General features: G+C 39.6%; 1 protein-coding gene across 2 annotated transcripts; it reads right to left on the bottom strand.

The window, feature by feature from the left end:
* Nucleotides 1-1,772: 1,772 nt before the first annotated feature.
* Nucleotides 1,773-11,871, bottom strand: LOC307267091 (myosin heavy chain, fast skeletal muscle-like; the record flags this gene model as incomplete). Of its 2 annotated transcripts, none has more annotated exons than XM_080049300.1 (39): nucleotides 1,773-1,793; nucleotides 2,000-2,131; nucleotides 2,255-2,350; nucleotides 2,439-2,543; nucleotides 2,625-2,795; nucleotides 2,874-2,999; nucleotides 3,084-3,287; nucleotides 3,367-3,675; nucleotides 3,790-3,914; nucleotides 4,008-4,173; nucleotides 4,308-4,491; nucleotides 4,652-4,848; nucleotides 4,933-5,051; nucleotides 5,139-5,265; nucleotides 5,372-5,761; nucleotides 5,860-5,950; nucleotides 6,049-6,194; nucleotides 6,276-6,452; nucleotides 6,529-6,771; nucleotides 6,855-7,110; nucleotides 7,193-7,329; nucleotides 7,527-7,650; nucleotides 7,730-7,847; nucleotides 7,966-8,053; nucleotides 8,158-8,228; nucleotides 8,355-8,655; nucleotides 8,754-8,924; nucleotides 9,024-9,173; nucleotides 9,694-9,812; nucleotides 9,955-10,093; nucleotides 10,185-10,288; nucleotides 10,361-10,459; nucleotides 10,539-10,602; nucleotides 10,693-10,785; nucleotides 10,890-10,986; nucleotides 11,068-11,095; nucleotides 11,190-11,346; nucleotides 11,444-11,587; nucleotides 11,665-11,871. In XM_080049300.1, 39 exons carry the CDS (start codon nucleotides 11,869-11,871, stop codon nucleotides 1,773-1,775), a joined length of 5,796 nt encoding a protein of 1,931 aa, XP_079905426.1. The 2 variants fall into 2 exon arrangements, with proteins under 2 accessions (XP_079905426.1, XP_079905427.1); XM_080049301.1 differs by having other exon boundaries at nucleotides 11,444-11,584.
* Nucleotides 11,872-15,260: the final 3,389 nt, after the last annotated feature.

Genomic DNA, 15,260 nt, shown 5'->3' with positions numbered 1-15,260 from the left:
TCCTCTCCCAAGGCAAATCATAACTAATAACCTATTAGGGACACAAGCTTGGCAGAGGGAGAGGGTTGCTTTAACAGAACCTGGGAGATAGGACAATAGAGTGGCTAAATAACGTCAAGAATAAACCCTTAACTATATTACAACAGAAAAACATAACAAAAGGGAATTGTTACGTGAAGGAGAAAAACAGCAATATAATTATTAATTTAAATAAAAAAAGATTGTTGAAGAAATGCTCAAAATAATTTACCACCTCTCTAAAAGTGAGATGACGTATATGTCCTTAATGCAGAGCTGGAGTTTAGGATGTGGTTAGCATAGCTCCTCCAAATCTCACTGATTGTATGTTTGTTTTACCACAACCAATCTAATCCTCCCTTGGCTAAAACCAAGATGACAGGGTCGGAGTGAATTGAGGGTTTCAAAACTGTCATTCATTAATACTCATGTCATAAAGGGGCGATTAGATGGCTGTAAACTGACAAGAAGGGTGCTAAATCATGAACAAACAGCCAAAGGACCCACGGCTTACACTGCCACCATCTTAAATATGGGCTACTTTGGGGAATTAATCAGGAGAGAGATATTCTTAGGGACTGCCCTCAAAAGGACACAGAGTGGGGATGTGGATTATCACTACAGCCACAAATTGCCTTTCATTTGCCTTTATTTAGCTGCCCGTTGTGCTTTTATTGATGAGTAACTGCTTCAGACACTTTGTATATCGCCTTCTCACAAGTCTTAGAAAGCCAAAGGGAATGCAGTGGATTTCAACCAGTGTTTAGTCTGATCTTTAATGCAACAGCTGGCAAAATCTCATGGCTTATGAGTTAATGTCAAGTCAAGTTCAAGTTGTCTAAATAAAGGGGGCTGCTAAGCAAAGGTCACATAGTCTATTATCTGCCACAGATGCTCTTTGATATAATGTAATGGACAGCTGTTAACAATTGCTCCCCCCGCCCACTTGAGCTACAATTATTCATTATCATTAATAATACATACTTCAAAGCAATACAGTTACATGTATTGGATACATTGTCATATGCAAATTCATTTCCATATTGCTTATTAGCCAATGACTAGATTAGGTACGATTTTGATCAGCTCGTAAATATTGGTCAACTTAGATTTTGGTTACCAGATAGTGTAAAGTGTTTTGTCGTATATAAAAGCCCCTTTCTTTTTAAATGAAAGGTAGACAACAGCGCCCTCAAGTGTCTCTGCTAAAAAACACAGGCATTTTGTTATCTTACTAGAGGACAGCATCATGTGCATTATGTTGTGATTTAGACGCATATAAGTATAAAGTAGCATACAATGAAAATGTTTGAGTAAAGGTCCCTCCCTTGCAGTGCATGCCAAGCAAAGAGAAAAAAGGTGGCTGTTAGTCATTTTGATAGTTAGCATCCGTGTCTCATGAACTGTTAGATGTGTTTATCTATTAATGTCAGTCGATCATAATCAGAAATTTCTAAAATACACAAGCAAAACACAAAGCCCAAATAAAAATGCGCTCAGAAGAGGAAAAGCCATCAAAATTGGATGAATTATGAAATAGAAGTTATTTATAGCCATATTTATTAATTTTTATATTTTTGACTAATAATACCATACGTTCACCATTAGGTGTCACATTATACCTTTCGTGTGAAGCTAAGATATGAAATGAATACAGAGAGCAATTTAAGGGCAACAACTTAATCTTTATTGTTTGGCCATAAATAGTGTCATATTATATGACTGCACATGTGCTGTACCGCTTTAAGTTTGCTTTACTCGGCTGCTTCTTTTCCCTGTAAAAAACAGATACATGATTTGCGTCAGCTTGGTTTTAATATGCATTAGTTGGCGATACATTTGACAAGTCAATATTTTTGTATTTGAACCCAATGCTATAAAACAATACTGTGATTGTGAATAATGTGCTTGAAGTATTGACAGATATAATTCAAAGAACGATGATTGCTACTTTTATTTTTTACAAATCTTATATATTTACCTTGCCGCCGTCACGGGTCTTTGCTCTCAGTTTGTTGACCTGGGTTTCTGCAATGTCAGCGCGCTCCTCAGCCTCCTCCAGCTCATTCTGGACCTTCCTGCACTTGGACAGATGAACATTGGCCTGCTCCTCCTGGAGAAAGATAGAGATTGACTTTTTTTGAATATCCAAAAGATCCAAGGTCTTCTTTGTTGTATGTTAAATCTGCAACAGCATCAAGTTTTTAGTGTTAAAAATGATCATGTTGTCCCTTACCGCCTCCTCAGCCTGCCTCTTGTAGGCCTTAACCTTAAACTGCAATTTGTCAACCAGATCCTGCAGCCTGTTGACATTTTTCTTGTCCTCTTCAGTCTGTTATACATAGTCAATTTGCATTGTTAAATGTTTTCAATAATACTTGTAGTAAATTTGTTCATGTGAAATGGTAATGTGGTTGTACCTGGTAGGTGAGCTCCTTCACCCTCCTCTCATATTTGCGAACACCCTTAATGGCATCTGCTCCACGTCTCTGCTCACCCTCTATCTCTGCCTCCAGCTCACGCACCTTTAGAAAACGATAAGATTATTAAGAATCTTTTTTTTTTTAAATCTTACTTCAGCTGTACAAACTCGATTACGTTCTTACCCTAGACTCCAGTTTCTGGAGCTGCTTCTTGCCACCCTTCATGGCCAGGCTCTCAGCCTCATCCAGACGGTGCTGCAGGTCCTTAACGGCAACCTCCAGGTTCTTCTTCATCCTTTCCAGGTGAGAGCTAGTATCTTGCTCCTTCTTCAGCTCCTCAGCCATCATGGCAGCCTAGAGGAAATAATGTAAATTAGAAATATATTTTTTTTGTTAAACTAAAACTGAAGAACATATTAAATGTATACGTACATCAGTGATGGCCTTCTTGGCCTTCTCCTCTGCATTCCTTGCTTCCTGAACAGTGTCATCCACTTCACTCTGGATCTGGAGCAGGTCAGTCTCAATCTTCTTCTTGGTGTTCAGAAGACTTGTGTTCTAAAAGATTAGAAATAAGTTATCACTTGCCTGATGCATTTTTGGATTGGTAAATGAGTGGAGAAACATTGAAAAAGTGTTCACCTGGGTGTGCAGGAGTCCAACACGCTCACTGGCGTCCAACAGCTCCTGCTCAGAAAGTTTGCGGCTTCTCTCTGTCTGTTCCAGAGCAGCTCTAAGTTCCTCGATTTCAGCTACCATGAGACCATTCCTACGATCCACCATAGCAGCTTGTTCTTTCGCATCCTCCTGGGCTCTGACAGCATCATCAAGGTGCAGTTGTGCATCCTAGTGAAACAAATATCAAAATGAATGCCATAATGTAGTCGTACTGACCACTGTGTAACAACTCTGTGTAATACAATACCTTGAGCTGTGTCTGGACAATCCTCAGCTGCTTCTGGGACTCAGAAGCCTGGCGGTTGGCGTGGCTAAGCTGAATCTCCATCTCATTCAGGTCTCCTTCCATCTTCTTCTTGACCCTCAGGGCATCGTTCCTGCTTCTGACCTCAGAATCCAGTGTGCTCTGCAGTGAGTCAGTCACCCTCTGGCTATTCCTCTTGATCTGCTCAATCTCCTCATCTTTTTCTGCCAACTTCCTGTCGACTTCACCCTTGATCTGGTTGAGCTCCAACTGGACACGCAGGATCTTAGACTCTTCGTGTTCCAGAGTTCCCTAATGACAAGGAAGAATTAAATATTTAGAACGGCTTCAAAATGTTTAAAATAGATTAGTCAATTATTTGGATTTTTTTCTTTTTTTTTTAAGATCTCCCCTGAAAATATGTACCTCAGCCTCTTCTAAAGCTGTCTGGATTTCAGACTTCTCGGTCTCCACTTGCTTTTTGGACTTCTCCAGCTCATGGATGCTCTTGCCAGTCTCACCAATCTGTTCAGTCAGATCTGAGATCTCCTCTGCAGAAACATACATGCTTTATTTATGATATATGGATCCTTTATTCTAACACATAAATGTGTTGAATACAATATAATATCACAAAAACTCACGTTGCAGGTTCTTGTTTTCGCGCTTCATGGTCTCCATATGATCCAGAGATTCCTCATAGGAGTTCTTCATCTTGAACAGCTCAGTGCCAAGAGAACGTCCTTCTTTCTGGGCTCCCTCAAGCTCTGCCTGACCCTCCTCAAACTTCTGTTTCCACTCTGACAACACCTGATTAACATCATTGATACAGATCAGTTGTTCATTCAGTTAATGGTATTATAAAATTGTATTACAAAGATAAATATATACATCTATATTGTATTGTTTTCTATATCTTGGACAAACAAAGTGAGTGTTGCTACCTTGTCAAAATTCCTCTGCTTCTTGTCCAGGTTGGCAGCAAGACCATTAGCCTTTTCCACATCAACCATGAGGTCCTCCACCTCACTCTGGAGCCTCTGTTTGGTTTTCTCCAGAGAAGAACACTTGGAATTCACTGCCTCAATCTGTTCCTCGGCCTCTTGAAGGCGTTGGACAAGCTTTTTCCTGTTTGAGAAGTTGCAGTTCATCCCTCAGTGAAAACTTAGCACTTAAATATTCCTACAGATAGTTTGCATATATGGACTACAAATAATGACATACATTTATAATTCCGATGAACATGACAATCGTTCTCGCTATTTAATTGTTTTTAAACTATACTCACTTGGCCTCCTCAAGCTCCTCAGTGCGCTGGATAGCATCAGTTTCATACTTAGTTCTCCACTGAGCCACCTCACTGTTGGCCTTGGACATTCCACGCTGGAGCTCAGCTTTGGCCTCCTGCTCCTCCTCAAACTGCTCCCTCAGCAGGTCACAGTCATGACGGGCTGATTGCAGTCCATGGGCGAGAGCATTCTTGGCCTGGTTTAAGAAATACATTTTAGTTTGCAAAGTTTCTAAATATGACACACGGATTTGATTTGTACACACTTAACCCGTTCTTACCTTAACCTCCTCTTCAATCTGTCTCTTCAGCTCTTCCACCTGCTGTGTGAAGGCCTGCTTGCCTCTGGTCAGCTGGGACACAATAGATTCTTTCTCTTCAATTTGACGGCCGAACTCACCTAGTATGAAAAATTTCATGATGCATTATTTTGTGTTATGTTGCTCAATATGACACCAAATTTCATCCACTGATTCCATATAGATACCATTTTCTGTGAGGAGACGTGCTTTCTGTCCACCAATATCATTAATTTGACGGACATTTTCATCATTCTTGGACTTCAGTTCGCTATGTTGGTCCTCAAGAGTACGGCACATCTTTTCAAGATTTCCCTAATGAGGAAGATAGAGATCAGATCATTTGTTTTTGATTAGAAAATGAATTACCGCATTCACTATACCAATTTGGATATTAAAATACCATTTATGTGATATCTACCTTCGCTTTAGCCACAGCCTCCATGTTGCTGGCGAGATCATCAATCTCCATCTTGTATTCACTCTTTTCCTTCTCAAGCTTCTGCTTGACACGCTGGAGGTTGTCGATCTGTTCTCCCAGCTCAGCAACGCTGTCAGCCTGCTTCTTGCGAAGAGCAGCAGCAGTGGCTTCATGCTGCAGAGTGGACTCCTCAAGGTCACGACGGAGCTTCTGGAACTCAGCTTCACGCTTCTTGTTCATCTCAATCTGAGCAGCAGTGGCACCACCGGCCTCCTCAAGCCTCTCACTGATCTCTTCAAGTTCCCTGGAGAGGTCAGCTCTCTGCTTCTCAACCTTGGCACGAGCAGCACGCTCAGCCTCGATCTCTTCCTCCAGTTCTTCAATACGGGCCTGTTGAATGTAGGTGTGTTATCTTTCAGTGAACTTTCACTTTATGAAGACAAAATAGATTAGGTAGAGAGTATGTTTTATGTGAGACAATATGTCACCTGAAGCTCCTTGATCTTCTTCTGAAGCTGAGCACCCATTGACTGTTCATCCTCAATCTTGCTGAGGAACTGACTGATGTCAAAGTCCTTCCTGTGAGATTAATAGACAGAGTTCAAAGTAAGAGTTCAAGCAGTAGGACACATTATTTAAAATACAGGTTTTTGTGCAAAATTCAGACAAAGGGTTACTTTTTAATTTTCTCTTCAGACTGCTGCTTGTCATTCTCAAGATCCATGATGGATTCCTGTGCCAGTTTCAGATCACCCTCAAGCTTCCTCTTGGTTCTCTCAAGGTCCATACGAAGCTTCTTCTCTTGCTCCAGAGAACCCTCAAGCTAAACATTGACATGAGTTATAAGTTATCAATGCTCAAGTACAATTTTGCTTTGCCACTACAGTTGACTTTGTAAACTTACATCATCCACTTGCTGCTCAAGCTTGGTCTTTGCTTTGGTCAGACTGTTGACTTTGTCTTCCTCTGCCTGTAGGTCATCAAGAGTCTGCTGATGAGCCTCCTGAAGGGCTTTCTTTTCCTTGGTCAGCTTAGCAATGCTCTCATCCTGAGAGGCCATCTCCTCGGTCAGGTTCTTCACCTAAGTTTGACAGTAAGATGTTAGATAGGGATCCTTAAATGTTAATTAATTGCTAGATATTTTCATATTTTCAAACCTTGTTCTCAGTGGCATGTTTCTCCTTCTCCACTTTAGCCAAGGTAAGCTCCAAGTCATCAATATCCTTCTTGAGCTCAGAGCATTCATCCTCAAGCTTTCTCTTCTTGGCAGTGAGCTCTGCATTGATTTCCTCTTCATCCTCCAGTCTCTCGGTCGTCTCTTTGAGTTTGGCCTCGAGCTGAATCTTACTCTTGATAAGTCCTTCACATCTTTCCTCGGCATCTGACAGATTATCTCCTTCCTAATTCATTTGATGAAAATAGAGGTTAACAAACAGCACTTTAAAGCTACAGAAAGTAAGACAGTCTACTAATGTCTACTTACAGATGCTATTTGCATCGACAAGTCATTCTTCTCCTGCAGGAGGGACACCATTTTCTGCTCCAGTTCCTTCTTCTTGGCTAAGGCAGCAGCCAGGTCTGTTTCCATTTTGGTATAGTTCTCCTTCATGTTAGCAAGCTCTTTTTCAGTTTCAGCACTCTGCAGCAGAGGCTTGATCTTGTAGTACACCTTCATCCATGGCCAGTGTTTGACATTCATGAATGAGCGGATGTTGTACTGGATTGTATAAACAGCTTCCCTGTGGAAAATAAGTTGTTGTTATGGAAAGTGTTGTTTGTTATTTTCATGCCATTATTCAGAATTGGCTGTTTTCAACATGCCTCGTCTCATTCATCTTCACAAACTGATTTCTCATGAGGTAAGCACGGCAGAGAGCCTGAGTCATTGTGACCAGGGATGCCAGCTTTTCATCTCTCATCTCCTCAAGGAGACCCAGCAGACCGGCCTTGAAGAACACCTGAATGGAATTGTATTTAAAATTAATAAAGTATGAACTAGATAGTGAATATTTTAAATCCTTTAAAACAAACAAAGATTTTCACCTATCCCAAATAATTACATGGTTTTGAGGCAAATATGGTTTATTAATAGCCACATACTTACTGCACTGTGCCTATACTAACTTAAGTAAAGAACAGTAAGCAAGGTTCTTACCTTGGTGTGTCCGAATTTGTACTCATCATGAGGAACATCAATAGACCCAAGCAGCTTCTCTGAAGCCTTCTTGTTATCAATGAACTGGCCCTCAGGGATGACACTGGCATTCAGCACCTTGTACCTTTTAATGAGAGTTAATGGTCAGCAAAAGTATTTTATTCTAATAGTCCACATCAACCTGTTAAAATATACACTGATACCTCTGCTTAAAGTCGGCATAGAGGATTCTGCTTGGGAAACCTTTCGTGCAGATTCTGATACCCTCCAGCACACCGTTACACCTGAGCTGGTGGATAACCAGGAAGTTCTCCATCATTCCTGTACAAATTACATTTATTAATAACGTATTTGACTAATTAGTAACCCTACTTGTTGAAGCGTCACCCAGTAAAATAAATTACCAACTACTCTGTAAGAGATTATGTTGTCAATGTACCTGGAGTCTTTGACTCATTGGGAATCAGGCAACGCACAAAGTGAGGATGGGTGCTCCTCAAGTTAGTCATCAGCTTGCCCAAGTTCTCCTGTAGACCCAAAATGGTAACTCTTGTTAAAAAAAATGCAACAATTGTGAGTTTTGGAAGAAAAAAATTAGATATGATTTGATATTGTAATGAGTATACCTTACCCTAAACTGAGAAGACACAGTCTGCATGGAACCACCCTTCTTCTTGCCTCCCTTCTTGGCGCCAGCAGTCTCTATTGATAATTTAAAATAGATGTGTATTGTTAGAACAAGAAGTGAAATGTACATGAACACATGCTGCTATTAGTTAAACATAAACAGTGAAGGTATGTTTTAGTTTACTATAGTCAATAGCATACCCTCAACAACAGGAGGAAACAGACTAGCCAGCAGTTTAACTGGGGACTTCTGGTACAGCTGCATAACTGAATCGTTCAGTGGATCCTTGTTCTTGTCCAGCCAGCCAGTGACATTGTAGTCCACAGTACCCGCATAGTGCACCAGGGAGAAGTGGGCCTCAGCCTTGCCCTTGCCTGGCTTTGGTTTCTCAAATGCTCTGTTCTTTCCCAGATGCTGGTCATACAGCTTGTTCTTGAAGGATTCGTTTGTGGCCTTGGGGAACATGCACTCCTCTTCAAGGATGGAGAAGATGCCCATGGGCTTGAAAAAAGCAGGAAGAGGTATGTCATTATATGCTACATATTGTCTCATTTAGACCAACAAAACAAACCAAATGAATTTCAAAATGGAATCATTACCTTTTCAATCAGCTCAATACAGGCAGCCAAGTCCATGCCAAAGTCAATGAACTCCCAGATAATACCCTCCTTCTTGTACTCCTCTTGCTCCAATACAAACATGGTGTGGTTGAAAAACTGTTGCAGTTTCTCATTGGTGAAGTTGATGCACAGCTGCTCCATGCTGTTGTACTGTGAGGGGACAAAGTATCAATTTAATCTTTTCCACACCACACAAATTATTCTGTATTCAAAAGTATTGGCTGCTGAATTTTTGAAAATTAATCTTACATCAAAGATTTCAAAGCCAGCAATATCCAGCACACCAATGTAGAACTGTCTTGCTTGTTTAGTGTCCAACATCTGGTTGATACGGATGACCATCCACAAGAACATCCTCTCATAGATAGCCTTGCCCAGGGCAGGCACTGAGTTCAGCACCTGAAGAAAAAACAAATAAAATATATGATTTGAGTCAGTCAGCTATTTTGTAAAATGGTGGATTCCTGGTATTTTGAACTACTTCCAGTGAGATGAATGAGACTATAGAATCAAAAACGATTTTCTTTTTACATTTTTCTTGATGTCATTTCTTTCGAACAAATCAAAAGTAAAACTAACTTACACATTGCATCTGATGTAACAAACTGAAGAGGATTTACATTTCTCAGTTTTCTTTTTCTGAAAGTTTATATACAGCTCTGGAAAAAAATTAAGAGACCACTCCAAATGTTCAGTGTCTCTCGTTTTACTACTTATAGGCATATGTTTGAGTAGAATGAGCATTTTGGTTTTATACTATAAACTACTGACAACATTTCTACCAAATTCACAATAAGAATATTGTCATTAAGAGCCTTTCCATTAAGTACTGTAGAGATGAAGATTTAAGAAAAATCCAGACTGGCCTCTTAATTTTTTCCGGAGCTGTATATTCAAAAGTGATACCAGTATATTTTACCTGAGGTACAGTCTGTCCCTTGGTGACATATTCATTTCCGACCTTAACTCTGGGATAGCAAAGAGCCTTCAGCATGTCAGCAGAGTTTATACCCAGCAAGTAAGCAACCTTGTCAGCATCTAAAAATATGTCAGATATATACAGTTGATACATACAGTATGTGACAGTGATTTCCCATCATTACAGAAACCTGTGTAATTAAGAACGTTATTACTGTACGTTTTCTAAGCTATGCATTTTGAGACAACATTTAGTTCTCACCCTCTGTGCCATCAGGCTCAGCCTGCTCCTCACGCTGCTTTTGCTTGAACTTCATGTTACCATGGTGGAGCACAGCACCAGTCATCTTCCAGATGCTCACCTTCTCTTCAGCAGTGAATCCCAGGATATCAATAGCATTCTATGTTCAACGGAGTAATAATTATCAACAGTTTTAATGCTGCTTTTAATGCTCAGAATAAATGTCAATATTTGACGTGAAGCTAACTCACATCAGTAGCTTCAAGCTCTTCCTTGTCATCAATGCTAGCCACAGTGATTTGTCCCTGGCTGCACATGGGGAAGTCGTAGGGATTGCTTGTGATGAGGGACATTTCTGGAGATCACAGAAATGTGGCTTAATACATTGTCATAGGTTCAACATTGTGCAAATACTCAATCTTTTTACCAATGATCTCAGGTTTATGGTTGGTCATCATCTGGAAGAAGATGTGATAGCCTCTTTCATCAGGAAGTTGGAATGTCACTCTAGACTTCTCCAGCAGATCTACAAATATTGTTCGTTTGTCACAGCCTGGCCAACTCAATTCCAGTGTACAGTATGTTCTATTAGGTTTGTTACTTACATGTCTCAATATCAGCACTGGACAGTTTGCCAGTTGTGCCGAAATGGATTCTGATGAATTTACCCTGTTTGGAACATAGAATTATTTAATGTGCAGTCACATTGGGAATTTGTAACAAGACTTATACCATATATAGAAATCCCTCCATACTTACAAAACGAGACGAGTTGTCATTCCTCACAGTTTTGGCATTACCATAGGCCTCCAGAAGGGGGTTGGCTGCAATAATCTGATCCTCCAGTGACCCCTATTTAGAATTGATACCAGATAATGACTTTATTTCTTGCTCATGGAAATATCTAACATATGTATTGAACTCTAAATTGTACTCCTACTATAATATATTCCCACCTTTGAGGTGTCCCTCTTCGGTCCACCGACTGCGATTGTTGCAAAGTACTGGATGACACGCTTGGTGTTCACAGTCTTTCCAGCACCAGATTCTCCACTAGGTATAGAAACAGACTTGTAAGAATTTCTTCAAAATATTTGATCATTTTAAACAAAGCCAAAAAAAAATTAAACGTACGTGATCAAGACGGACTGATTCTCCCTATCTGTTAGAAATAAAATCAATGGAATTGACGGGCATTTTTTGCAAGTGAAACCTGATCGAATGATGACTTATATATTATTAAGGTTGCTACTTACCACAAAGCATGAACTGAAAAGCATTGTCAGAGACAGAGAAGATGTGGGGTGGAGCCTCCATACGCTTCTTGCCTCTATAGGCCTCTACAACCTCCTGGTCGTACACTGGGAGCCATTTGTAGGGGTTCACGGTGGCACAGAACAACCCAGAGTAGGTCTGAAAGTTATCATAGAGATTCAACAGTTAACTTTGTTTCCTACAGGTGTAGCCATTTTTTAGCATTTCTCTTTTCTCATTAGGCAGAATGTCTTACGTAGATCATCCATGCTGCATAACGCTCTTTGAGGTTATACAACACAGAGGCTTCATTGAGATGGGTCATCATGGCCATGTCCTCAATTTTGTCATACTTGGGAGGGTTCATTGGACAGACGTCCTCTTCTTTAACTGTCTTCTCCTGGAACACAAGACATTTGTCACAATGAGAACTGATCATTTTAAACTCATAGATTACTTTTAATTTATGATACTAACCTCCTGAGTGTCCAAGATTTTGACAGTGACTTTGCCACCATCTTTCTTGAGGATCGTACCCTTCAGGAACAACTCCTTAACATCGACCACGTAGCAGGCAGTTTTGGCGTCAAAGGGCGCAGTTTGAGCCTCAATTCTCTCCCTCTCTGGCTTTCGGAGATAAATGGCAGCTTTGCCATACAAGGCCATCTCCGCGTCGGTACTCATGGTGGCGGATTATGTCTGGGTAGCAAATCAGATAACAGCAATCTTAAAACAAGTTTTTTCTCCCATACCTAATTTCAGGTGGTCTTCAGATAAATTGAAATCTTTCTGACAGACTAAGTTAATAGTCTTTTTTTTCAAATTGGATAAACAACACCTGAACATAAATGAAACATTCATCCAACTGCTATACCCACTTATCTTTCAGAGGCTTGCAGACAGCTTGAGTTGATACCAGCTGACATTGACAAGAAGCTTGGTAACCCTAGCACACAGAGCTGAAAGAAGCTACTCACACATTCACACCTAGGGGGTAATTAAGACTCGACAATTAACCTTGCTCCACACTGAAAGGGGTATTCCATCATGACTAGGTTATGATGCAACAATGCTAACCACATATGCGGCACGATTGAGCCGCCCACTGATTAAAGATAGAAATACTCATTCATACTTCAGGAAAGTCGTTGATAGTAAAAGTTGTACATACCTCTCCCTCTCTCTGTGTGAAAATATCCTTTCAGTCCTGTTGGAAACATTGTTTTAGTCCAGGCAGGGAATAACCAAAAAATAGATTGTATAAATGTAATTTAACATTACAATTATATTATATTGTTTCTATTGTCTTACGGAAAAGCGTAGCACACATCAAATAATAATGCTTCTTTAGTTTTTTCTTTCACTTGACACATTGTGTGAGCAATGCATAAAGTAAGATATCCTTACCACAAGCAGGTACTTCACTGGTCACCCACCACACACTCTGACACTCTTCTTGGACCCCTTATATACCATCTGGGTTGCTTACGGAGCAAAACTTGATGAGGCCCCCATGCCAAATATGGAAGGCAGGATAGCTGAGTCTTAGGGAATTTCCAATATTTGTTTGGCACTGTATTTTACCGACCTACAGTACGGAGATTTTGAGTTCTTATGAAACACTGAATAAATATAAACAATGTGAAAACAAATGATAACATTTGGGACAGGAAGCAGAGTTATTATCACCCACATCTTAAGGCATCAACCGTAAGGATTGATTCCATGAACATGTTATATTTCCTGATATCGTCCTCTTGGTTCACCATTGATATTTTGAAAGTTAGTGGCGCTTTGTGAGAAGTTTTAAATCATCAGGAGTCCTGAGAGTAGACTTTAAAATGGCTGAATAGAATATCCTTTCTTTTCAGAAAATGTTTATGCTATGATTTCAGATTTAAAATTCATATTTGGAATTTCAATGTTATTTAAAATGCTGTACAAATATATGACAAGACAGTTGACAATATGATCTTTTACTGGTCATTTGCTTTTGCTTGCAAAATATAGGAGGCAGATCAAAGTTTTCTTGCCTACCAAAAGAAACTATTTGTGCTGAGGTGAGTTTTCACATGAAATCTTCTCAATCAAATTTAGAATAATCAAAATAATACTTAAGTATAATGGGTTATTATTATTGATATCTTTATTGGGCACATGTAAACATGTCCAGATACGACTGATCTTTTTAAACATTGCAAATGTAATAATGTCTTCTAAACTAACTCAATTCCATTTCACATTTCTCCTGCAAGGCAAATTCACTCTTCTCCTAGCTCTGTGTTCTTCTTTGAGATTCAGTCCACATTATTGAGTGAGATTGGTTTGGTGGTAGGAGTGAGCCAGTTGTTGACACTTGGTAAGCAATGAAGAACACATGCTGTGTTTCTGTGATCTACATGTGTAAGGGGCCCTGTGTTTAACTCAATCAAGTAATACGAGTAGTTTTAAAGATTGCTGTGTAGGTGAAAGAAATGGATGGGTGCAAGGCTTGTCCTGGATTGGCTGACGGACTGTATATTGACTAAAAAACAATAATGTCTTGAGAAAAGCTGAATCCTGCTTTAAACATTTGAGTATTTCTGTAAGTTTTAAACATAAAATGATGCCATGATGATGCCTTTACTCACCTAAATCACACAATGTAATTTATTGTATACTGATATGCAGTTAAAAGTGATTGAATATATATGTGAGAATTATTAATGAAGTGAAATAGTTAAGGTCCATGCAAAAGTGATATACATAACCACTGCCTCTTTTTACGAGGATCTCAGGGAGACTGGATTTCCACTAAGGTTTCTGCCAACGCTGCACTCAGAAAATGAATACGGTACATTGTCTAATGAAAGTGATCTACTGAATGTGTGACTGGAAATAACTGTTGTGTGTTAAATACTACTTTACAAGCTACAGACAGATAATGGAGTTGTAACTTAAATATATGTCAGTTACATAACTTCAAGCTGGGTTTTTAACCCTTCATAATAACACTGAATAATTGTACAATCAAGGTCACCTTCCCAATAGCTCTATGCCTCAGAAAATCTATAATTATACAATTGTCCAAGTTAATTATATTTTTCTGCTCAATTGGCTTCTACAGTGCTTTTTTTAGATGTTCCAGTGAAGGTTTGCCCTCCCATGCAGTGAGCATGCTGCTGATTGCTGCTAATTGAATTTGGGAAGCTCCTGTCACCACCAGGTGTCCCACTGGGAAGATAAACAGTACATACAGTTTTACGGTGTGCAATAAATTTGAACACACACATCATCAATCAGTGCTTTTATAGACACGTGTTGAAGTTCTTTATTTTGCATGTTTTCTTGTAAGCTCTCGTAACATTTGGTGCCCTTCCTCTATCCATTTACGCCAGCTCAATGTAATAAGATAGGTGTCCGGAGTACTGAGAAGGGATACTCTTGGAGTTCAGAGTTAAAGTCTTGTGCTGAGCTGGGGGAGGGAGTTCTGACACACAAGGCAGTTGTTGAAGCTACTGTATGAAGACAGTCAGTTAGGCTTACTTGGAAGCATCATGTTGAACAATTTTTGACAAATCGTGTCATAATCTATTTGTGTCGAGACTTTAGGACTGCAGCACTTCGGGGTGGAAAGGGAAAGGGCAGATGGATTGGGATTCTTGTTGGTTCACATTTGAGTATTCATCTTCAGTTGGGGTGATCCATTTTTGTTATAGAGCACGACAATAAAAGTGTGTTTCAAATACTCGATTGTTAACTATGCATTACAACAGGCTCCAGTTTTATTTCTGAATTTCTGAATGAACCGATCATTATAATCATTTGCTCTCAGAATCTCAGACTGCTTGATATTAGATCCTAGCAAAAAGTATGAATCAATATAAAATCAAATTAAATAGCTACATAATTTAATCCATAGCTTTAGGGTCAATACATTCAGTGAACATGATGGGCCGGGGGCCCGTCTGGAAAACAAGACTTGTTCTCTGAGAGATACATGTGAAATGGCATTCTGCGCTTAGCTGTCATTTATTTACAGGTAAATGGTGTATTTTCTACTTGACATTAAATAACTGTAGTTCAATTAAACC

This window comes from Ammodytes marinus, assembly GCF_949987685.1.
Source record: "Ammodytes marinus genome assembly, chromosome: 20".
In the NCBI taxonomy this organism is placed as follows: domain Eukaryota; kingdom Metazoa; phylum Chordata; class Actinopteri; order Uranoscopiformes; family Ammodytidae; genus Ammodytes; species Ammodytes marinus.
The sequence above is the reverse complement of the archived record's forward strand: the minus strand, read 5'-3'. Positions and strand labels throughout refer to the sequence as shown.